Source organism: Lissotriton vulgaris, chromosome 6, assembly GCF_964263255.1.
Source record: "Lissotriton vulgaris chromosome 6, aLisVul1.2, whole genome shotgun sequence".
Lineage (NCBI taxonomy): Eukaryota > Metazoa > Chordata > Amphibia > Caudata > Salamandridae > Lissotriton > Lissotriton vulgaris.
The window spans coordinates 1377225606-1377251218 of NC_141694.1; the positions used below are offsets into that span (position 1 = coordinate 1377225606).

The 25613-nt window shown below is 45.1% G+C and overlaps 1 protein-coding gene across 1 annotated transcript in view; it reads left to right on the forward strand.

Annotated features, from left to right (window-relative positions):
- The window catches only part of FANCL (FA complementation group L), a 306249-nt gene that overhangs the window by 263733 nt on the left and 16903 nt on the right, over positions 1 to 25613 (forward strand). Inside the window, exon 13 of the mRNA XM_086927492.1 lies at positions 16725 to 16796. Within this exon, the coding sequence (XP_086783618.1) occupies positions 16725 to 16796 (72 nt within the window). The remainder of the gene's footprint in view (positions 1 to 16724; positions 16797 to 25613) is intronic.

The window sequence follows — 25613 nt, forward strand, 5'->3', positions numbered from 1 at the left end:
ATTATTTTAATAAAAAATATATGTTCCTGCCATACAGCGAGCTTTCTGCCCCCAGCCAAATTGGGGGCACACCTCCTGTCTGACCCTGGGTGGGGGAGGAGGGAGACTGGTTTGTCTCTTTTGGGGTAGGGTGTGGTCGATGCCAGAGTGCAACACCACACCACTTTCTTTTGCCCCAAACTCAAAATCCCTGGTGTCAGGTGTATTTTCTACCCCCGCCCCTCTGGGTCAAGTTTGGGGCAACATCCCCTATTGGGACAAGCCTCCTAGCTGCCTTCAGGGGTCAGAAAAACACTATTGACCCCAGTGGTATGGCTCAATGCCAGAGTAGGACTCTCAATCCTTTTGTTTTTTTAGGTGCTATTTTGAAATCCCTGGCCTCTAGTGAGGTGTCTGCCCCTGGGAGAGCGGTGACAGATTGAGGGTGAATACTCTATCCCTCACCAGATGGGGCAGAAAGTCTATTTGGCCCTGTGGTGTCAGGAGGCACAGGCCCAAGCTCAGGGCGGCCACTCCCACCCCAAAAAAATTGCATGAGTTCAGTCCCTAGTGTCCAGCAGACTTTCTGCCCCCCGGCCCCATTTAGGGGGGGGGGGGTCATAGCCATGCCAATGCTCGGTAACCCCCACTCCGAAATTCTCCCCCAAAAAAATTCTCTGGCATCTAGTGGACTTTGTACCTTCTTCCCCTGTGGGGCTGATCGGGGAAATTACCCCATCTGCCCCCCATGGGGTGCAGAAAGACTGTTGACCCCTTTGCTTGAGGTGGGGGCATGGCCTTGCTCATGCCGCCCCCCCCCCATCCCTATATATATATATTTTAAATCCCTCTCTAGTGGGCTTTCTGCCCCCCCACCCCCCACCCCATGGGGTAGAAGGGGGACAGAAAAACTTTTGCCCCATTTAGTTGAGGTGGGGACATTGCCATGCCTATGCTGCGTAACCCCCACCCTTATCTAAAGAAATAATCCCTGGCATCTAGTGGGCTTTCTGCTGCTCCCTCTGTTTGCCAGATATAGGGTAATTACATCCATCTGCCCCAGGGGTTGGGGGGCCAAGGAGACAGTCCCCCCATTACATGGGGTGTGGGCATGGCTCTGCCCATACTGGACTGCCCCCACTCCTATATATATATATTTTTTTGTTTCATTCCTGGTGTTCAGTAGTCTTTCTGCCCCCACACCCCCACAACCCTGTGGGGGCAGATCAATGGTAATTACCTCCCATCTCTCTCCCAAAGGGGACAGAAGGACTGTTGTCCCATTTAGTTGAGGTGTGTGCCTAGCCATCCCAATACTAGGTAAACTCCCCTCTATTTAAATAAAGCAACAAAAAAACACTTCCTGGCGTATGGTGGGCTTTCTTGTTTATGGGAGTGGGGTTGGATGTTGAATCCCTGTAGCACTACAAGAGCAAGACCAGACAGATGTGACATAAGAGTTACGGAGCAGCCTGTCTCCAGTTTATCTGCTGATTTCCCATAAACCGTATGTTTTCCCTACTCTTCTCCCAAATTGATTGCACACCTTTGTACTTTTTTGTAATGCGTTTTATTGAGTTTATCAAGTTCAAACAGAGTATACAGTAGCAAAGTCAAATGCAATTAATAGATTTAGACTTGTGACTTGTGTACACCTGAGGCGGAAAGCGGGGTGTTAGGCTACCTGCATCACCTCGTAATTTTAATTTGGAAACAATCGTTAAAACTTGATTTGCGCCGTATTTCAAAGTAAAATCCTGCATTCCCCACACATTGGGATACATTGTTCACTGACCCCTGATCTAATAGTGGTTTGTGGCGGCCATATTGAGGGAAGAAGGAAGTCCCAGCGCTCTAGCGCCGTAGACTACAAAAGGAGGTAACGCGAGAACTCGCAAGACTTGTGACTTGTGTACACCTGAGGCGGAAAGCCGGGTGTTAGGCTACCTGCATCACCTCGTAATTTTAATTTGGAAACAATTGTTAAAACTTGATTTGCGCCGTATTTTAAAGTAAAATCCTGCATTCCCCACACATTGGGATACATTGTTCACTGACCCCTGATCTAATAGTGGTTTGTGGCGGCCATATTGAGGGAAGAAGGAAGTCCCAGCGCTCTAGCGCCGTAGACTACAAAAGGAGATGGGCACTCCTCCGCGGACGCGGACAGCGGCGCCGAAGTCAAGCCAAAGTCCTGCCCGACTCCGCCCGTCCGCGCTGAGGTCGGGCTCAGGGCTCGGAACTCTGCGCTGGGAACTACCTACATGTCTCCAACTAAACATTTTCTTTTATCTCTGAATACTCACACTATGCACTGTCCCCAAACCCTTGCGGTAGACAAGTGGGTAGGCCCTATAAGCTGCCTACAATGTAAACAAAGCATTGTACCCTTCACGAAACAACGACCCAAAAACACTAATAGGACTCTCAAGGGAGGCCTTATTAATGCCCGTTCTATGTGTAAGAATGCCCAGCACATACATGATCTTATTGCAGAAAATGAACTTGACTGCCTACTGGTAACTGAGACGTGGCTCAAAGAATGGTCCAATCCGGATATTGTCCAAGCTCTACCTCCGGGCTTTTTAATAAAGAGATTGGACAGACCTCGCCAACAGGGAGGAGGACTAGCAATTATCCATCGTGATTCCCTGAAATGTTCCACCATGGAAATACCCGACACAAAAGAAGCAGAATGTTTGGGTTTTAATCTTCAAGCCCATGATTCTTTCACGTTTTCTGGCCTATTAGTATATCGACCCCCTGGACAAGCAACTCGGTTCTTAGAAAGTTTCGGGGAAGCACTCGCTAACCTAATCCTACGATCTGCTAACTTCACTCTGTTAGGGGATATAAATTTACATCTGGATAATCCAAATGACCCAAATGTTTTATGCTTTAAAGAAACCCTACGCATATTGGGTTTGACAATCCAAACAGTGGAGCCAACTCACAATGCTGGGCACACATTAGGCTGCATTTGCTCTAATATAAATACAATTACAGTAGAACCACCATTAACTCAAACATGGTCAGATCACAAGTTTATTAGTTTTAACCTACAAATCGATAATAAAAAAGAAATTAATCTAATCTCAGGTAACACTAACTCAACTCCCTGCTGGGGAAAAATCATTGAACACCCGGACTTGATGAGCTGGGTGGAGGCAGAAAAACCAGCTCTAGCGGGAAACATGATCACTGACAATGAACACTACAAGGGTTGGATGAGAACTATTGGAGAAAGAATGAAAACCAGAGGAACAAAATCTAAAATGATACTAAGGAAAAAATCCGCTCCTTGGTATACCAACTCTCTAAAAGTTACACTAGGAGAAGTGAGACTTTTAGAACGTAAATGGCGACACCAATATAAGAGTGAAGATCGGGAAAACTATAAAAAGGCTAGGAGGAACTACCATATCTCTATCAAGCTTGCTAGAACAAATTATTATACAAATCTGGTTGAGTCGACTAATAATAATCAAAAAGAGATATTCCAAATTGTCAACGGTTTTAGAAAACCCAAAATATTATCTCAGGAAATCCCATCATCCCAAGCTCTCTGTGATGAAATTGCTGAATATTTTGAACAGAAAATCACAAACACAAGGAAACACCGGGATTCACTACATGGGAAAGCTTTGCCATGATCAGCCCAGCTGAGTCTTCCCAAGCCATCTCAAGACTTAATTCAGGTTCTCCACTTGATCCCTGTCCTCCACTACTACTTAAGGCTATAAAAGATGAGGTTAATCCAATGATTAATTCCATATTAAATTCCTCATTGCAAACAGGAGATATTCCCACATGCTGGAAGGTAGCAGTGGTTAAACCTCTCCAAAAAAAAGCCATTCAAGATCCAACAGTATTGTCAAATCTCCGGCCTACATCACTTCTCCCAGAGTTATGCAAACTTACAGAGACATGCATCAACAAACAGCTCACAGCATATTTAGAGGACAATAATCTTCTCCATCCAAACCAAGCTGGTTTCCGTTCCCACCATTCTACAGAATCTGCCCTCCTCTTTTCTACGGAAACAATCAGAGCTGCTTTGGATCAGGGCAAAAGAGCAGTCCTGATCCTATTAGATCTATCTGCAGCCTTCGACACGGTGTCCCACGACATTCTGATTCATCGCCTAAGAAGTGTAGGCATAGTGGGCACCGTGTTGAAATGGTTTACTAACTTTCTGAGACAAAGAAAACAGATCATCATGTTAGGGCAATACTGTTCGGAGGAAAGGGAAGTCCAGTCTGGGGTACCTCAGGGCTCCAGTCTAAGCCCCATCCTATTTAATCTCTACATGGTCCCATTAATGAAGCTCATCTCCTCCTTTGCTATAAGCTCAATAGCATATGCCGATGACACTCAACTAGTCCTAATTCTAGATGAGAACGCGGCAATTGCTGAACGTTCCCTTAGAGACTGTTTGAAAGCCACCTTTGAGTGGATGAACACAAACCATTTGAGATGTAACACCGCAAAGACCGAAATTTTACCTTTTGGGAAAAACAATCTGTTTTCGCCCCAGACCTGCTGGCCATCTAATGCGGAAGCCCCACCGAGCACTATAAAGAGTGCCCGAAATTTAGGAATCAAATTCGATGAGGCATTGTCCTTTAAGCAACAGACAAGTGAAGTGGCAGGCTCTTGTTTTAATGTGAAAAAGGGTCTTCGAAAATTTTTTGATTTCCTCCCCCTATCAGCCAGGATGCGGTGACATTAATCACATCCAGGCTGGACTATTGTAACAGTCTTTATGTTGGGGTCAACAAAGCAGCCCTACATAAGTTGCAAATGGTACAACATGCCCCAGCAAGATTAGTGCTTAAAATGTTATGTTATGTTATGTTATGTTATGTTAAATAATATTTATAAAGCGCACGTACGCCCTTGGGCTTCATGGCGCTGAGGTACGGGAACATAACTAGAAAGGAAAAATAGACAGCCAAATTAGGAATAAACATTATTTGAAGGCCTGTCTAAAAAGCCAAGTTTTAAAGTGATGTCTAAAAATGAGAATGTCAGGGCTCTGTCTGAGGGGCAGAGGAAGCGTATTCCAACGGCTGGCGGCTAAAAAGTCAAAGCAGCAGCCGCCTGAACGTTTTTTGTTAAAGGAAGGAACAATTAAGAGATCCTTCTTTGCAGAACGGAGATTAAGTGAGGGGGGTGTACCTGAGTACCAAGCCTTCAATAAACTTAGGGCCAGTGTGTTGAAGAGCTTTGAAAACCATGCAGCCCGTCTTAAACATGACCCTCTGCGCCACCGGGAGCCAGTGCAGTTGTTCCAGGCCAGGGGTGATAGATTGCCACTTTGCCTGCTTGAGGATCAGTCTGGCCGCTTGGTTTTGAACTAGTTGTAGTCTCTTAAGTTGGCCAAGCGGAAGTCCCAGGTAGATGCTATTAGAGAAGTCCAATCTGGACATAACCAAAGCAATGACCACCTGGATCAGGGCTGAGTGGGTAAGGAATTGGGAAATCTTTTTTATTTTCCGGAGCTGAAAGAAAGCCCCGGAGACAACAGCACCAATTTGACCCTTAAGAGAGAGGTCGGCGCTGATTATGACTCCCAAGCTTTTCACAGATGAAGATTTGCACGGGGGCTGGCCCATGATGCTAGGCCAGAAATGGGGACCCCAACTTAGCTCACTTTTCCCAGGCAAGATCAGTTCGGTCTTGCCTGGGTTAAGTTTGAGGTGGTTGAGGTTCATCCATCTATGGATGTGATCCATAGCATTGTGGAATTCAGTAACTGAATCTGGTGTATTGAGGGGGAATATAAGTTGTAGGTCATCAGCATAATTAAAAATGGAGACCTGATAATTCTTTAGTGAGTGAAGCAGAGGACGAAGATAAAGATTAAATAAGAGAGGTGACAGTGAGGACCCCTGTGGGACCCCACAAAATGAAAACAATTTAGGAACAGAAAACGGACCAAGTGTGACAGATTGTGATCGGTCAGAGACAAAGGAGGTGATCCAATTCAGGGCCGAGCCCCTGAGGCCGGCCTGCTCGACACGGCTGACCAGGATGGAATAGTCAACCGTGTCGAACGCGGCCGACAGATCGAGGAGTATCCGCGCCTGATGGATGCCTTTGTCAGTGTTCGAACGGAGCTTGTTCTGTACAGCCACGATGACGGCCTCTGTCGAAAGGCCGGGTCGGAATCCCGCCTGGTTGGGCTCCAGATACTGAGTTGTCTCGATGAAATTAGACAAACAGTTTGTTACATGAGATTCCAGTACTTTTGAGAAATAGGGGAGTAGGGAGATAGGTCTGTAGTTGGTAGGGATGAGAGGGTCAGTGCCTGGTTTCCTGAGAAGTGGAACAACAGAAGCATGTTTGAAGTTTTTTGGCACAGTGCCACTGGAAAGCGAGTTATTTAACAGGGTAATTATCCCCTGCGGGAGGGACAGACCGATATCTCTGAGAATGAGTGGAGGGCAAGGGTCGGATGGAGAGCCAGATTTGACCCGGGCTAAAAGAGTAGTCAATGTTTCTAAGGTAATAGGAGTAAATGAGTGCAGTAGCGACGGGTTAGAAGAGATATCACTTAAAGGGGTGGGTGAGGGGCAGGCCAGGATACTCTTTTTAATGGTGTCAATTTTTTCCAAAAAGAAGCTGTTAAGAGAATTGCACAGCTCTTGGGTGGGGATAACAGAGGGAGTTGTTCGGTCACAGCTGCTGAGTTCATGCACTATCCTAAATATGTCTTTAGATTTGTTGTGTGAGTTAAGGATAATTCCCGAAAAATACTCCGTTTTTTGTTTGAGAATGGCTTTCTGGTAATTTTTACGGGCTGCACAGTAGGCCACTTTATTTGGAGTAGAATAGCTATCTCTCCATTTCCTCTCCAACTGGCGGACCTCCAGTTTCTGAGAGTTAAGTTGGGAGGTAAACCATTTGTGGGCATTATTGGGGCGAGAATGAGAGACTTTAACCCAAGGAGCATGGATGTCTGCCGCGTTCACAAGCCAGTCCGAAAGGGATTTCTCCATCAAATCCAAATCTTGTGATAAAGAGGGTTGCGTCGCGGTCAGGGTGTCAATTAATGCTGGCATGTCGATGCCCTTCCGTTTGCGAAACGTCCCGCCTTTCCCAGTTGTCAGTTTCAAAGACCCTTGGATCAGAAAAGAGAAGCGTATCAAAAAATGATCTGACCATATGCAGGGTTCAATAATCAGGGAGCTGATAGGCAAGTTGTAGGACCAAATGCCAAGAAAGACCTCGGCATCCGCAGCACTTGATACTCTTCACTGGCTCCCCATGCAAAAGCGGATCCTGTTTAAACTATTGATAATTACCTTCAGAGCTTTTCATAAAAGAGGCCCAACATACCTGTCCAATAACTTCAATCGTTACTACCCTGGACGTCAACTGAGATCTGCAACGGCCAACCTGATGATCATCCCAAAGTTCCGACTTGTTACAAGAGGAGGAAAATCCCTAGCGGTAAGAGGTTCTAAAGCATGGAATAAACTCCCTCACCAAATTCGGGAAATCTCCTGTGAGAGTAAATTCAGGAAAGCCATCAAAACCTGGATCTACAACTTAACAGGCACAACCTGTAAAACCCTGGTTTAAGATTTAAACGCCTCTGCGGGTCATTACATCTCCCACCACCTGGAATACACAAGCCATAAAAGTGCCAAGATGCTCCTCGGAGTGATAGTGCGCTATAGAAATTCCCCATCAAATCAAATTTAAGTAACATTGCGTTGCTGTGGTATGATGCTATTGGGTTTTTCCGAGTATCTGGATGTGTTAAGTCAAGCGTGATCAGAATATAGGTATGGAAGTAAGCTGAGTCTATGTTCACTATTACTGATTCTGGGGTTCTGTCTGTAGGCATCTCTTCTATAGATATAGGTTACTTACGCTATTCTCAACTCAGGATGTAACTCTGGGTGTATGGTGAAGGGTGGTCCATAGGGCTGGTATTAGTGCGTTGTGTTTGGAAGGCTGTGCTGTGTTTTGGCGCTGTCCGACTATTGCGGTGTTTGAGGATGTGTCCTATATGTCGGAGAGGTTGTGGTGGGGGGAGGATGATTGTGTGGTGTTAGGAGGGGGAGGAATGCTGGTGGATCCCTGCATGTGTTTGTGTGTGGGACTGTGGGTGTTGCGGCATCCGGTGTTGCCAAAATGGTGCTCGGGGATGCAGTGGGTTTTTTATTCATTTGTTTAAAGTTTTGGAGGAGCATTGCCCGTTCCATGGAGATGTGGCGGCGACGACGTGTCCCATGTGCCTCTTCGAGCCTAATTGCTTCTTCCACCGCCGCACCAAATTTTGTGACGGCTCCTCTCCAGGCTTCTATCAGGGGGCTAGTAGGGGAGCGCCAGTGTAATGTGATGCTTCCTTTTGCTATGAGCAAGGCTAACGTTGCAAATCGTGTTTCCACTTTCCTGTCTTTCTGATGCCTGAATATTCCTATTGCTCATGCCTCTCATGTTTGAAGGCCCGCTAAGCCTGTGACCTTTTGTAATGTGCTGTGTATTTCCAACCTATAGGACTGTAAAGTGGGACCGGCCCAGAGCACGTGTATGAATATGGCGCTGGGTAGGTGATGGTGCCGCAGGATTATTGAGAGTGTGAGTCCTGGTGCAGGCCGCTGCTTGTTCTGGCTATATTAGTGTATCTGCTCTTTGCGGGGTCCCTGTTGGTAGTGTCACAGGGTAGAATCGATGGAGTCTTTCTAGGGTAAAATACGCGCAGAGCAGCATGTTAAATTGGATATTTTTAAATCACTGATTCCGCGATACCCTCTTGTGGTGCTCTAGGGCAGTTAGCCATTCTTTGTTGTGTAGTGCGCGCCCAAATTACTCTTCCTATTTTTGCCTGAGGCGGGTAAGTGACATGGCCGTAAGTGTCATAATGGATTTGTAAAGCCATGTAATAATATGGCGCCCTGTGCCCATGTTCAGTATTGTGTGTGTCTTAGGTTCTCCTTCTGCTACATTCCATGTCTTTTTACAGTCTGAGACGAGTTGCCTGTGCAGAAGAAATTGACCTGCCGGGAACCCGCTCCCTTCAGGCTTGCAAACAAGGCAAGGTGTCCATCTGTGAATAGGGATTCCATCTTTGTGAGTGTGCATTCTGTCCAGACGTGTACGTCTCTGGACATACAGTGGGCATGTCCTCGGGGGAGGCCCAGTATTGGCAGTAATGGGGAGTAAAGAATTGTGTTGTGCGACAGGCGATGGATCAGCAGCCTACAGGACCTGTCCACCATCACATGGATAGGGTGGGCCGGGTCCTGTCGGGTACTCGGGAGGAGTATACGGTGCACCGCTGAAACCGTCAAGAGCCCTGATTTTGAACTGGTTTCCTCCAGATGGGGACCTGCCGTCCAGCGTAACAACCAATGCAGCTGCTCTGTGAGGAAATAGGCTTCAAAGGACGGGGAGCTTAGCCAACTCTGGTCCTTTGGTAGTTGTAGCGTCGCCAGGGCTACTCTTCAGTGCCCTCTCCCCCAAATCAGAAATATTAGCAGGGAGTTAAGTTCTTGAAAGAAGGCTTGAGGTGGGATTACTGGCACATTTGTCAAGAAATAGAGGAAGCGAGGCACCACTACCATTTTCGATTGGGCCACCTTTCCTATCGTGGCCAGGGGTAGAGAACGCCAGAAGTTAATTTGGGTTTTGATGCCCCTTAGCGCTCTGATGTTGAAGACCATCTCCCGACCCAGAATGAGATACGTAGTGTTCGGAAAGTGGCCCCTCACCCTGTCCTGGACATGGTAGAGTCTGCCGATGTTTTGGGAGGTGCTTCTCCCAAGTACGAATCAGCTGTGGTCGGGGTGTTTAAGACTGGGGAGCCTGTCCATTAAGATCTTTACCAAGATTTTACAGTCCAAGGTTAGCATTGTGATTGGCCGGTAGGAAGATCGAAATAAGGGGTCTCAGTCTGGTTTAGGAAAAGTCACTAGTGTGTATTCACGCATAGATTTAGGAAGTTCCCTGGTTTCCAATGCCGCATTGATGACTATTTCTAGTCTTTGTGGCTAACTGGGATGAAAATGTGCAGTAGTATTCTAATGGAAGGTCATTGAGGCCTGGGGCTTTGTTGTTGGCTTGGTTGTGGATCACTGTTTTGATTTCAGTCGGCGTGATCTGTTCGTCTAGGGTGGCCTTATCTGAGGCTGTTAGGCGTGCCATGGTGATGGGATTCAGGACCTTGTTTGTGTTCCACCCTATCTAGTACTGGCTCTTGGGGGTGCCCAGGAGTGGACGCCTCACAGTGAAAGCCAGGATGGGTTCCACAGCGGTATTCGTACAAGCGCCTTGAGACGCTTGCGGGTGAGTAGTGCGCTATACAAGTATCAATTTACATTTTTTATATAGTTCTGTATAGTATTCATGGAAGGCCTGCATGTCCGTTGCTTGTGTGTGCGTGATGAGGCCTGCTGAGGTGGTTATGCTGGTGACTGGTTGCAGATATTGGTTTTGCCGAATTAGCCAGGCCTGCAGGGTCCCAGCTCGGTCCCGCTCTCTGTGGGTTCTAGCGGCATATGCTCTAAAGTTATATCTACGTAAGTCTTCCGCGTTTTTGGTCTTAGCCTCTGCTAGCTGTGTGAGGGGCATCGTGCCGCTGTCCGCCTCTTTTGTTAGTGTTGCCAGGCGTGTCTCTGTCGACTGTATGGTTTGCTCTAGTGTCCTTTGCACACCTGTGATTTGTCTGATGCAGGCTCCTCTCATGACAACTTTAAAGACGTTCCATTTCAGTGTTCTGGATGATATAGTGTGTGAGTTTTTGGTTAAAAAGTTTTGGATGCTGTCCCGCTGTTAATGTCTGAACGCGGGGTCTTCAAGGCAATCCCAATGTAATCGCCACGTAGGGATCGGTGGCGAGGGCGGGCGCCACCGGAGGGTTTCCATGCGTGCATAGTGATCTGAGATCATTCTGCCCAGTTAGTCTGAATGTTGGATCACGGGTAGAATCGTGGGTGTGCATAGGAACAAATGTAGAAGCTCTCATAGATTGTGGGGGACGGAGTGGAAGGAATAGTTTGTTTGTCGTGAGTATGCCGCCAGGCATCTGTCAATGACCAGTGATTCGACCAAGCTCGAAAGCGTGCAGTATATGCATGTGCGTGGGAAGTTGGGAGGGGAGGGTGGGGTGGGATCTGTTGGGAGTCTGGTCTAGTGTGCAGTTGTAGTCTCCTCCCAAGATCCACAGTGAAGCTGTGAAGTAGGCTAGAACTTTTGTTAGTCTCCCAGAACTTTTGCATGTTCCGAATTAGGCATGTAAATACTGCTGATTAACACTGGCTGGCCATCTAATAGGCCTTCCAGTAGTGCATATCTTCCTTTTGTGTCTACTCTTCTGCTCGTCTCTAGGAAGGGAGTCCCTGGTCTGAGCCATACTAGTGCCCCTCTAGCGAACGCTGAATGTCGTAGCGCAAAATGTGCCTCACCAGCGCTTTTAAAGTTCATCAAGTTCTCCCCTCGTGAGGTATGTTTCCTGTAGTAATATGATCTGCACTTTCTGACGCTTTATGTATGCGTGGTTCACATGAAGTATGCCGCCGGTGTTTAAGGTGAGGAATTTAATGTCCGTTGGTAGCATCATGGAGGTGCGTGGATCCCGTGGGGGAGGGGACAAGGTTGGTGTATCATGACTGGGTCCCTGGGTCAGTCATTGTTGCACCTAGCGCTTGGCCTGAGTGAGTTGCTGGATTTCGTGGCCCTGTGTTCATGGATGAGTATGGGGTTGGAATGTAGTGCGGGATAGAACCATAACTGTAACTGGTTGAAGACCCAATACTGGGGATCTGCTGCAACCGACAGCACATTCAAACTGTTACCAACGAGTACCCTCTAGTGTATTGTGGGGGGGTTGTGGCCTGCATCAAGTTCCAGGGCTGCTACACAAGGGGGATAGAGGGCCCGTGAGTCTGTGTGCATGGCCTGTGGGGGTCTTGGGTGTAAGTATGCATGCGCATGTCTTGACCGTTAATTGTCCATTTTTTGTGACATCGGGGACGGTGCTGCAGGATTATTGAGAGTGTGAGTCATGGTGGAGGCCGCTGCTTGTTCTGGCTATATTAGTGTATCTGCTGTTTGTGGGGTCCCTGTTGGTAGAGTATCTGAGTTCCTGTCGGAGCTGCTTGAGTCGTCGGGGTCTTCTTCCGGTGTGAAGATGTGAGAGCTGTCTTCGTTTTTTGAGGCTGACAAGCCCCCAGCTCCTCCGCCACCTGCAGGGCCTTTTGTCTTTCCGCTGTACATAGATCTGCTTACAATCCATCTTGAAATGGAGGCTTTTGTAAATTTCATCCAAAGGAGCAACATTCATATTCTTCCAGACACCACTATGACTGGCTATGGTATTGTCAGACAGGGTGGTGTAGAGCCTTTGTTGGGGGGTGATATCTTGTGAGGGCAAAGATCGGTAGACTTTCTGGGAAAGACTGACCTAGCAGGCTCCCTCAGTGTGACAGTAGGTGCTGTATTGTCCCACTTGTGGGAGCTGTACACGGAAGTACTCGGAGGGATGTTCTCCAGATTTGTGATTCCGTTTGTGGATCTTTTCACCACTGCTCAGAACTGGAAGCATCCTCTGTTTTGTAGGATACACTTCCCTCTGCTTGGGTCTCTGGGTAATGCTTTCAGATATAGCATACCTCAAGGTCTGCTGTGCACATTCCTACTGATTCCGCGTCTGTCAAATTTACTGTGGAAGTTGCAGAAAGATCGACCAACCACCGCTAATTCTGATTGCCCCAATCTATTGAAAGTCAGCAATACTTCTTCTCCCATTCAAAACAGACCAGCTCTCTAAGAAGAATGGTCCGGCACTTGGCCCCAATCCCCATAGTCTAAAACTACATGTGTGGAGATTAAGTGGTGCCAGCTAGAGTCCTTTTGTCTTCCTGATGAATACGCAGCTATCTTCTTGGTAGCTAAGAAACTCATTACAAAATCCATATAAGCAAGTCACTGGAACAGGCTTGTTGGTGTGAGTCGGAAGGCCTCAAACCCTTTAAATCTCACCTTTCCAGTGTTCCGTGATTTGTGTTGTGCCTTGCACATCAGGGTCTGGCAGCCTCATCTGCCTCAATGTCTTCCTGGTTGATCTTTTCAGTGTAGATCATTGCTAGTGGATTTTTTTCTAAAACTTTTGCTTAACTTGTTCCTTCCCAATCAGCTAATTGTTCCTTAATGGGATTTGAATCATTACTTTCCCGATGGATTATCCATTCAAGCAGATGCACAGTTGCCTGGTTTGGCTTCTTACCGTAAAGACAGTTTAGTCAGTAGCTATTACTTCAGATAGTAGTGTTGGTGATCTTCAGGTCCTCTTAGTTCTTCCGCCCGTCACTTTTCCATCCTCATAAGTCGGTCATTCGCACCTACCCGTTCTTCTTACCCAAGGTGGACTCTGCATTTCATATGAGCTAGTCTGCCTTCCTGCCATACTTTTTCTCTCCTTCAAATTCACCCCAAACGTGCCCTGTTAAATCAACAGCACACAGCAGAAAAGAGAAGAGGAGCACCTCTTTGCAGGCTTTACAAGCGCTAAGAAGGGCAAGGCAGTGACTAAATACCAATTTGCATTGGGTTAACCTCTGTCTTTCGATCTGCTGTACCTTTAGCTTTATTAAATCTTTTGACGGACATCTATGTGCATTCCATTAAGCCGAGGGCTGTCTACAGAGGCATCCCTAATGCAGACGTCTACTGAGCAGCTACATGTTAGTCCTTGCACATTTTTATCAAGCTGTACTGTCTCAGGCGCATAGTGGTTGGTACTTTACCCAAGTTGTGTTGCATGACTTCCTGGCCAATCGAGCACAATTCCTTCCCTCTCTAAGGGGGATTTTGCTTTGGGACTCATTGATAAGGTGAATAACCTATGGATAGATGTATCCATCAGAAGAAACATGTTCATACCTTCAGGGAGGATCTTTCTGGAGGATACATGCCTCGTCGCTCTCCGTAAGGTGATGCTGTGATTAATAAGTGCCCTTTGCTGTTAACATTGTGTGCTGTATTTGTCACTGTTGTTGCACTCTTTGTTCCTCTTAGTATGTCTCAAAAGAGCGCAGAAAAATATGTGTACAATCATTTTCTTTTAACAGACTAGTTGTGTCATCACTAGTCACATGTAATAAGAAAACGATGTAAATGCCCAACTAAATAACTTATAACGCGTCATCTGTGATGGGAGCCAGCAGACACTGTGAAAACCGGGTCATGCAGCAGAATTACAACTGCTGTTTAAACAATAAAAAGACGCTTCTCAGCTCTTCTGATTGCCTTAAATGGACAGTCATCAGCAGAAAGGGAAGATTTATAGCATCATGTTCGTTTTTGCTGGGCTTTACTTTATTACACAAAGCAGGAAACTCTGTGCATGTTCCTAGACGCTATGAGCTGTTCTTTATGAAAGTTAGTTGCATTAAACTACATAGAATGTACCTTGCCACAAATTATTAGCTGTATATTGTAGTGTTTAATTTTGCTCTATAAATTCTACAATTTGAGAACCTATCACTTTTCGGTGCCTGCTAGATTGGTAAAGTAGTTCGTGGCAACGGTACAATACTTTACTTTGATTAAAAATATCCTGAATAATTTCCAGGTGGGATTTCGATGGTAAATGCACCAAATCTGTGGTTGTCTTGCCTTGAGTGAGTTGTGGCGATTGGTGGATGTAGGTGATTTTGGAGAATTAATGCTCATTCAAGTCTTGCCACCTTCCACAAACTGTATCCAGGGACTTGCCCCTTTGCTCGATAAAACAGTTCTTATCAGGTACCTGCCAAAAATACCACTTGCCCATTCGAGTCGACGTGCAAACCTTTAAAATATATGGACCACCAGCTTTCTTTGTCTCCCGTGTTTTAAATTAAACTGCCGGGTATGCATTTTACCTGACACCCAGGTCTTTCTGCACTTTGAGGGCGACCTGGTTACACTGTGGTTCGCATCTGCATTAAAATTCAACCTTTTCTTTTTAATGCAATGTGTGTGGCCCATAAGAATCTGAATGATTCAGTGGCAAGAACTAGGAGTATCAGCCTGATTCATCATGCTGTATTGCGCTCGCAAAGGGCCAGAATCTGAGAATCTGGCCCTTTGCGAGTTTGATTTTTGCATTTGGGATTCATCATCTCTAATGCAAAAATCGATAATAGCGATTTCGCTATTTTGCGAGGAATTACATTTAAGGAATCTCTATTTGAGATTCCTTAAATGCAATTCATCATCCATTTTAAACTTGCAAATTCGCAATTTCGGCCCGCTATTTACCGCGAGGTCAAACCTCGTGGTAAATAGCGAAAACTTAGAAAAATGCTTTTAAAAGCATTTTTCTAAGTTGCATGTTGCTCACACACATGTCCTTTGGACATGTGTGTGCGCAACACCTGTTTAAATTTGCATTTAAGGGGTGCTACAGGGTGTCCTTTGGACACCCCTGGCACCCTTTAAATCGCTATCTTATTTGCGATTAGCTAATTGCTAATCGCAAATAAGGAATACTCCCCATTCGTTCCTATGGGCCTTTTGGCCCATAGGAATGAATGGGGAGTTATTCCTTATTTGCGATTAGCAATTTGCTAATCGCAAATAAAGGAATATGTAGGAATCACATTTTTTTTGCGATTCCTACATGAATCCCGTTTTGCAAGCCTGTAATAGCGATTCCTTAGGAATCGCTATTAAAGACTCGCAAAACGGGTCTTTCATGAATCAGGCTGTATATGTCTTAATTGGGCAGAAGTCGTGTGCTTCCACAGGTTTATTTATCCTAATGTCTAAGTTTGAACTTTCAAAGGCACACACATGACATTAAAATGATTTTTAAGTGTTTCAGATAACTAGATAATTTAGTTTGGTTTTCTTTGGCGGCAGCACACATGGGAGTAAGGCAGTCGTGGATTTTTAGGTCTGGCTTGACAGTACAACTGTCACCTGACCTTTTAGCCTACACCACTATTGTTCTAGAGTGTTCCGCTTCCATTGAAATACATATATATATTCCCATACTATTTACTTGTAATGCTTCAAATGACCATACCAAATTCCTTCAAAGCCAGACCTATTGGCATTCCAAATGCTGGTTTGCTTTTTTTAGTCAATATTTTCTGTGATCCTAATACGAACCAAGTACATTCGTCACATAGTCCTCAAGTAAATCAAATATAATCCACGATAACTTTCTTAAGGTATGGTTGGTATTTTGGAAAAGTATTGTGTTTTTATGTGCATGGAAAACACTTAGCAAGTTCCTGTGAAGGACAAGCAAATAGCATGTCATGTTATTAGTCAAGGTTGTACAGAACAAATACCACGGGACCTGCCCTTCAGAATGAGCACATTTAATTTTTGGGTACACGAATAATGTACAGAAAAGTTCGATTTATTTTGGTTACTGCAATTTCCTATACTTGCATTTAGAGCCACATTATTACCACAAAACCTCTTTTAGCTACATACCCTCAATTACAGTGCTGAACTATTATTATAGAAAGTGGTGTTTTAGCGCCTTAATTTTCTAGGTGTCATTTATGGATGTTTGGTGGAAAATATTTAATTTCGATGACCCCTTGTTGAAGATCTCTAAATGTGATTTTGGGGTAGCGCCTGGAGAGATTAAAGTGAAAAGATGGAGGAGTAGAAATGTCATAGACAATTTCATGTATATCCTTTTCAGTGACCGTAACGTGCAATTTTCAATATCACAATATTGTAAAAGAGAAAGGACAATACACATTTTAATCTGTCTTCCCCAACAGTGGCTGAGAGGTCTTCCTTCAAGCAGACAGAGCTTTAATGTTATCTTTGGAGAATGTCCGTACTGCAGCAAGGTAATGATACTTCACATATTTTTTCGAAGGATTTGTTTTTATTCTACATGGAAACACTAAAGAACATCATTAAAGTAAAATAGCATAACACCCTAGTAACTTTGGAGCATTTTCTATGCACCATAATTCAAAGTAATGAAGTGGAACTAAATTATGAACTCAACCAATGTGTTTTTGCACACACCTGCGTATGTTATGGTCACTTTTCTGGGAAATGACCATGGTACCGTCCCTTAAAAACTTTGAGTATTATGTTTTTTAATTTGTAAACTACTGATATATTTATTGACTTACTTGTTCTTTTGAGTAGACGACGACTTTGAGTCGTTCATGATTATCGTTCATGTATTTTAATTTATTTATTCGACATTTATTACATACTTTAGAGCTTAGAGTCTCGCAGCACAGATTTCATGTCAAATTGAATAGGAGTTCCTATAACGAAGCCTGGTTTTAGATTCGGGTAAGAGTGGTGAGTGAGTTGAATTCGCAGGTCTTGAATTTTTTTCAGGCTCAGAGAAGATCCTGTAGATCTCAGTTGTTGATTCCATTGTGTATGTGTAATAATACGCTACACAAATGAAAGTTAAATAAGCTCCGTTATTTTGCGACTAAGCGCTCCGTGTCTACCAAGCAACTAAATTCTTCAACTGTATTTTCTCACACTCTAACTTGAACATTCCACATTCTACTTATGTCATTAAATCACATTTAATTACATCACCTCTAGAAATCTCCCCACTTTTAAACGCAATTAAAAACCTTTAGATACATCACATCGGAAAAGTGCAATCATTGTATTGATACAATTTAAAACGTGAAATTCACCATGTAGCCTATGGGAAAAACAGGTATATACTTGATTAAAACAGAGATAATCGCCTAACTTCTTAGGACGATTAATTTGTCTTTTTGATCTATTACTCAATTTGTGAGTGGAAGGCACAGGAATGGATTTTAAATCAAAATCCACATTCTTCTTGCCCCATGTTTTCTTCACTTGACTATTCTTCCACTTGTCTACCCCTCTGTGTTTTTTCATTGTTTACAACACTCTCTTGGTGCTCTGTCGTTGGGATACCTTATTCCAGATGGTGTGTCCTAAGATTTTGTGTCTCTGACATTTCTACTCTGCATTATTCAGAACACAGCACCTCTCTTTAAATTCCACACCTTACCATCTTCTAATCTTACTGCATTATTTAACATTTGTTTCTTGCGTTTAGGTTCAAAGTAAGAACTAACTCCATAAGTAATGATGCCTGGTTTCCTAATTCTAACCCACTGTCCAGCCTTTAACTTGTTGTGTTTAACCTCATGTTTCCTTTCGTGGTATCTTTTGTATGATAGAAGTTGGGGCCACTAGTTGGCAATGGTGTACACCCTGTCCAAGTAGGGACTCTTCCAATTCTGTCTGTTTGTGTGTGTCTGTGCCAAAAATGCTTGCACTGCAGCCTGCGATGTACCCGTTGTGTAGATGAAGCTCGCATTGCAATGGCCTATGTTATACAAACCCTGTGTGTTATAGTGAAGCTTTCCACCTAAATAAAAATGCTTCTACTGTATTGCGATGATGTCCAGTGAAGTCAAACAGCAACTTCTTCGATTCTTTGCTGACTGATTTATGCCAATACACCTAATTTGGACTTCCATGCTTTTTGATGAAAAGACCTCAGTGACTTCCAAATGTGGGTAGTCACAAAAGCTCCCAGTGAGAACAGATCTCTGTGAAGAGATTACTCTAGCTGTATGTAGAGAAAAGCATTCATTTCAGTTTAACGTGCATAGGTCATTAGTTCTTTTATAACAAAGCACTCGTCTTTTAAAAAAAAAACCACAATTTATTAGCTATCTCGTCAAGATCTGCTTTTCACAAATTAAAAACGACCGAAGGAAATAATTGAATGTGGTGTAAAAGTATGGCAAACTAGAAAAAGAAACCGGATTCTATAAACGAACCGAAACAAAGAGCTTGTTGGTTATAATTTGTCAACTACATAGACAGAAAAGTGAAATGGACCTACAGAAAAGGGAAATGTGCCCACAGGATCTCGGGTCAATATGTTTGGCTACAAGGTGACCCGCTTGTTAGCAATACAATATTGGTGGGAGGTAACAAGGAAAAGTTTTGCTTGCTATTTGCAAGAGAAATAGTCGATGGGCTGAAATAAATCCTATTATTCACTAATGGTGCATTCCAGTGCTCATCACACTTTTAGGGTGTGGTGGTGAACGACATTAAGTTGAAAGAAAATATGTCAATTATACGATGCTGCGTCAGTATAGATAACATTCATTTAAGAAATTCAAAGGGTTAAGACTAATTTTTAGTGTTCGTGACCGCTTGGTGAAGTTGTGCAGTACTCAGACCCTTTCACATCCTTTACACTTGCCATTGACCGTAGAATAAGAACATGTTTCTATCCTGAGAACATCAACCTTCGCGAATTTGATTAGTCTCTAACCAATCTTGTTTAAAGTGTCTCGAGTACTATCGCTCTGGGAAATAGTTTCACAGAAATGAGAGACCACCAAATGTTTTCCAACGAACTGTGCAACTTAGTAAGCATCTTCACTAATGAAATGTACATAATAAAGCTCGCCACATAACTGTATGGCATAGAAAACATTCAACATTTGGACACCTACTGTCTGTTCACCGGGACTCTGCATACAGCTTCTCTGTCCCAGAGTGCACCATCAATCACTGCTCGCCACCCACGAGCCCGCAATGAGATCTGACAGTGACAGCTCGCTGGGGAGGCTGCATAAACCCCACACTTTCCTGCAAACATTAAACCTGGCCCAGTTTTGGGACTTGACGAGATCTCTGCCCTAAGTTCAGGCAGGACCTAGCCGACACAGAGGGCAGTACACCCTCTTCTCACCAACACTTCTGGGAAGCTAGCTAATTCCAGAAGAAGCAGTTGTTCACAGAAAGCCCATATGGTTCTGCAACTCTGTGGTGCTGAAACAGACATGCATGTTCCCGTTCACAGGTCGGGCCGCATGAGCGACAAATGCACCAGGAGATCGTCCATATCCCTGAATCAGTACTTACTGGTTAGGCACCGGAGCGGTCAGCGGAATCTCCACTTCTTCTTCCTCATACTCTGGCCCATCTAGAGATTTAGACTCTTCAGCTGCTCCTGCGTCTCCAGGTGGTGGTGGCAGGGTGGGAAGGCAGGCCTGGCTTCATGGGACGGACAGATAGGATAATCTACCACTGGGGAAGAGGGTGGCGAGAGTGGCTGCAACACCTGCAGCTTCCTCCAGACCAGGGGCGCATCCCCGCCAGCCTCCTCCGACATTGCAGGTAGTGGTGGTTGCAGGCCTCCAGCATAGGAAACAGGCACTGCGGTGTGCACACACCGGGCGGGGGCCCTACCAGGAGCGGAGTCTTCCAAACAGAAGAGGAAAAGGGAACAAGACCCACGACGAGCACTGCCCTGTGCACGACATGGCACAGGGAGGTAGTGTGCGCCAGGCTTCTGTTGCAGCCTGGAACCTATGCGCCCTCCTCCCCCCGTCTGTTGCGCCATGCCTCCTTCTACCTACTAGTTATGCGTGCACAGTCCCAGCTGCGGTCACAGCCGCTTATCCTCTTAGCTGGATGTGCTGCCTGGGGCGGGGTGGGGGCGGTTCATAGGTTCTATCTGCCTTGGGAGCCCTTCCCCATTGAAAAATATTTGCAGTTTGTCCCAGCTGCATGAAAAGTGAAAGCGCGCATGGCACGCTGAATGTAAGCAAAGCATGTTGTGCCTTCTGTAAGAGAAACTCAATAAAGAAAGTAGTGCTTACCAGAATAAATAACACGTACCATGTAACAACCGAAGTAAAAGGGCCAGTAGCCATGGGAGGTTCTAAATGGAGACAAGGCGGTACTAAGGAGGGACTAACAAGCCTAGTAAACAATCAGAAGTGTGCATTTATGAAGGACAACCACACAAGCCAATGACAAATATGGGTGGAGCTTCTATTCTATACTCCAGTACAGCAAGTCTCACAGACCAAAACGCCAAAAATCCAACATACACAACACAAAATATGACTTTTAAAAGGCTTCAAGCAATTCTGTCCATAGAACCTAAAGGATGTAGTGATTTTACACAAAGTACCTCAGATGGGTCAGAATCAATAAGGCAAAACAGCTGCAGAGGAGGAAAGGGTCAGAAAACACAGTGATGCGTCGGTTCCTGAGTCCACTGGGAGGTGATGCGTCTGTTCTGCTGCGCACAGGAGAAGGGTTGCGTCTAATACGGACTTTAGGGGGAAGCGATGCTTCAAAGTCCAGGATGCTTCTGGTCTGCGATTGATGTTTGTTTGTTTTGGCAACTTGTATAGCGCGCTATTACCCTGGGGTTTCTCGGCGCTTAGTGATTCTGAGGATAGACAAGTGGAGCGCAGTTAATGTGTATATAAACAACGAAAGAGAAAGGGTAATATAGAATACTCTCATACCCCATAGGTTAAATATGACAAAACAACAAGAGAGCAACTTGATAAGGAAGAGAAACTCCCAAAACAAATTAATGAGACCCGGGGAGGAGAAGTTATTAAGAAACAAGTATGTTGATCTCCACCACCAAAAAGGTCAAAGAAAAAGAAAAGGAAAGAAAAAGAAAAGGAAAGAAAAGAAAAGAAAAATTGTGGAGGGGGAAAGGCGGAAGTATATTGCCCAAAGTGCTTGTATTGAGTGAAAAAAGGGACCCTCAGGCACCTACTCAAGGTAGGTAGCCAGTTGTCTTCATTGGGTTCCTGTTTATTAGTAAGTGATTGATAATCAAGAAACAAGTGCAAGTTAAAATGAGTATTGACTACTCCCCAAATAAATTCTTTTTAATAAGGGGGTAGCTCTAACCCAATTAAAAACAAAGTGAGAAAACGGACATATATGGGATTGTGTAAATTTGGATCCTATGTCCTACAGGGGTCGACATGTTTCAGCTATAGAGCCCCAGTATGGCTCAGTATTCCTCAGGACCAACAGAAATTCTTACCTTGGTGGTGGTGCACCCTAAGGCACCAAACCAAAACCAGGTAGATGGAAAGAGAATTACAAACTTGTAATAGCTGCACGCAGACGTTCAGGTGCATACACTCAATTGTGAGCGTCCTAGATACAATGGGTCAATGTATCAAGCTTCAAAAGCCCATGACAGAACAAGTCGTCATGTCAAGGTATGGAGAAGCAAAGCGTCAGGCTTCATAGGCGCGCAGCAGTTTGGAAATCTTCGCGCCAGCGTATTTCTGCTGACGGCTCCCCACAGCAAACCGAACGCTGTCTCTCCCGCAGCCCGGAGAGACAGTGTTAGTTTTGCTGTTCCTGGTTTTGGTTTGGTGCCTTAGGGCTACCCCCTTATTAAAAAGAATTTATTTGGGGAGTAGTCAATACTCATTTTAACTTGCACTTGTTTCTTGATTATCAATCACTTACTAATAAACAGGAACCCGATGAAGACAACTGGCTACCCACCTTGAGTAGGTGCCTGAGGGTCCCTTTTTTCACTCAATACAAGCACTTTGGGCTATATACTTCCGCCTTTCCCCTCCACAATTTTTCTTTTCTTTTCTTTCCTTTTCTTTTTCTTTGACCTTTTTGGTGGTGGAGATCAACATACTTGTTTCTTAATAACTTCTCCTCCCCGGGTCTCATTAATTTGTTTTGGGAGTTTCTCTTCCTTATCAAGTTGCTCTCTTGTTGTTTGGTCGCAGTTAATGTGTAAACAGCCAGGTTTTTAGTTGCTTCCTGAAGCTAATTAGGATGGGACTGGTTTTGATTATGAGAGGGAGAGAATTCCACAGTTTGGCTGTGGAAATGACAAAACACCTGTCGCCCCAGTTAGCTTTTTTTGTTTGTTGGACGTTAAGGAGGCGAGCTGAAGCTGAACGGAGTGTCCTGGATGATACAAGTGGGCGGAAGGCATGTTTGAGGAAGTGCGGGCCAGAGTTGTTAATGGCCTTGTAGGCGATGCACAGTGCCTTGAACTTAGTCCGACTCTTGACAGGAAGCCAATGGAGCTGACGGATGAAAGGGGAAATGGAACTGGATTAGGGGATACCTAGGAGAATTCTCGCTGAGGCGTTCTGTACCAGTTGGAGCTTGTTTAGGACCTTTTCCTGTGCGTTGAGGAGGGCATTACAATAGTCGGTTCTGGAGAAGATTAGGGTAGTGATCAGAGTTTTTCCCGCCGAAGTTGGAAGGTAAGGGAGAAGTTTCTTAATTTTTCTTAATGTGATAAAGGAGGTGGATACCACCGCATTGACATGGTGATTGAAGAGCAGTCTGTTGTCAAACACAACCCCGAGGTTTCTAACTTTGGTTACCGGTTGAGGTGGAGGGCCCATCTCGCTAGGCCACCAATGAGGGGACCAACTAGGCGCGAGCTTCCCAAAAGTCATGACCTCTCTTTTTCCAGAGTTCAACTTTAGAAAGTTAGATGTCATCCAGGAGCTAATGGCTAGCATTCCCTCTCGGAAACTGGCCGCCACTGTATCTCCGTCATGATGAACGGACAGGACCAGCTGGGTGTCATCAGCGTAGGTTGTCAGACTGATGCCGTGTGATTTGATCACCCTCGCCAAGTCCGAGACATAGATGTTAAACAAGGTCGGACTTAGCAAGGAGCCCTGTGGCACTCCACACGGGAGGGAGACGGTGGGAGAGAAAAAAGGACCTAATTTTACAGATTGGGTACGATTGGCTAGGAAGGAGGCGATGAGATCTTTGGCCTTGTGTATGATAACCGTAGCTGAGACGCGGTCGATTAAGGTGGCATGATCGACCGTGTCGAAGGCCGCGGACAGATCAAGCAGAATCAGGACTGCCGCCCCGCCTTTGTCTAAGGTCATCCTGATCTCATCAGCAGCTTTTAAGAGGGCCGTCTCAGTTCCATGTCCTTGCCTGAAACCGGATTGTGTGTCATCCAGCAGGTGGTTGGTGTCAATGAATTCAGATAATTGTCTATCGATTAGATTTTCAAAGATCTTGGAGGGAATGGGAGACAGGCAATGGGTCTATAGCTGGAGGGTGATGCGGGGTCCAAAATGGTTTTTTTTAAGAGCGGCTTGATAATAGCATTTTTCCAGACGGAAGGGTAAGAGCCTGTGAGGAACATGGTGTTACAGATGTTTGCTATGGCAGGAGAAATGACCTCCGGGATCAGATTCAGAATGGACGGTGGACAAGGGTCCAGGGGGGAACCCGATCTGATGGTAGAAATTAAATGTGAGATCTGTTCGAGGGGAACCTGACTAAAGTTAAGAAAAGTGGGGCAGTCAGTGCTAGGATAGTCATGGGAAGTGTTCTGGGTGGGGTGGCGTTGGGGTACAAAGGCAGAAAAAATGGAGGGCTTTGTCTGAGAAGAATTCGGCTAAGGAATTGCAGAGGGCTTGGGAGGTGTCTGAAGGAGGATCAGGGGTATTAGAAAGATGGTGATCACCTGAAATAATTTTTTTACAGAATTCTTACAGAATGCATAGGAAAAAGTTATCACAGAGGTGAGATGTGTGGAAATCCAGACTTCCTGGAGGTCGATGCAGTGGCAAGCAGGCGCTGTCGATTTATTTTAGCCGCGGTCCCATAATTTGTCTATTTTTCCAGCCGCACAGCAGGGCCTGCGTCGGAGTCAGTGCGTGAGTCTCCTACTTTAGAGGTGCGGTGTGCTGAACTCACAGCAGTGCTGAATCGGGAAAACAGGCACTGGAAGGGCGATTTGTCGATTTCAATGGTTTCAAGCAGGTCTTTGCAGTGGAAACAACCTGCAGGGCCAAGAACTGAATTTGGCATTACAAGTTAGGTCAGAAACCCCAGCAGTGGAGTTCAAGAATGCTGCCGGGGAGGTCTTTGTATCCCTGATACCTAACTGGAGGCAAGCTCTGCTTCAAGCCCTTGGAGGATTTCTCAAGCAGGATACAGCAAAGTAATAGTCCAGTCCTTTCCACTGTCACAGACAGAAACATCAACTGCAGGACAAGCCAGCAAAGCAACACACTGTCCTCCTGACTCCTCTTAAGCTCTTCTTTTTGGCAGGGCCATCTTCATCCAAGTGTTCTTAAAGTTTGGGATTTTAGGTCCAATACTTATACCCCTTTTGGCCTTGAAGTAGGCATTCTTCAAAGGATTGTCTATGTAGTGCACACATTTTCGTCCTGCCTGGTCTGGGCTCCAGACACACTCCAGGGGGATGGAGACAGCATTGTGAGAGGCCAGGCAAAGCCCTATTCAGGAGCAGGTTACAGATCCTCCCACCACACTAGCTCCGCCTGGTGATGGGCCATCAGGATATGCAGGTAACACCTCAACTCCCTTTGTGTGGCTGTCTAGAGTGAATGCACAAACAGGCCCCTGTCAGTCTAAACCATACGTTGATTCCACCGGCAGGCTGAGATACAGGCTGGTTGAACAAGAAAATGCCCACTTTGTAAAAGTGGCATTTTCAAACACACAATTTAAAAACTATGGGGCATATTACCAAGCAATAGCGATAATTATCGCTATTGCTTGGTTAGAGACAAAAATTTACCGCAGCGCTGCGGCGATTTTTACCGCAAATAAACCTTGGTATTACCAAGGTTTAACGCAAATGCGGTAAAAATCGCCGCAAAGCATGAATATCGCTGAAAAGTCAGCGATATTCATGCATTAGCGAGCTAATGCTCTTAGCCATGTTATCCACCTCCCATTGGATAACATGGCTAAGAACTGCTCAGGCCAGGTGTTAGCTTTTGGAGATATTCCCGCTTATCGCAAATATCTCCAAAAGTTGGTAATAGGAGATAGCGATGTTAGCGACTGTTTTCAGTCGCTAACATCTT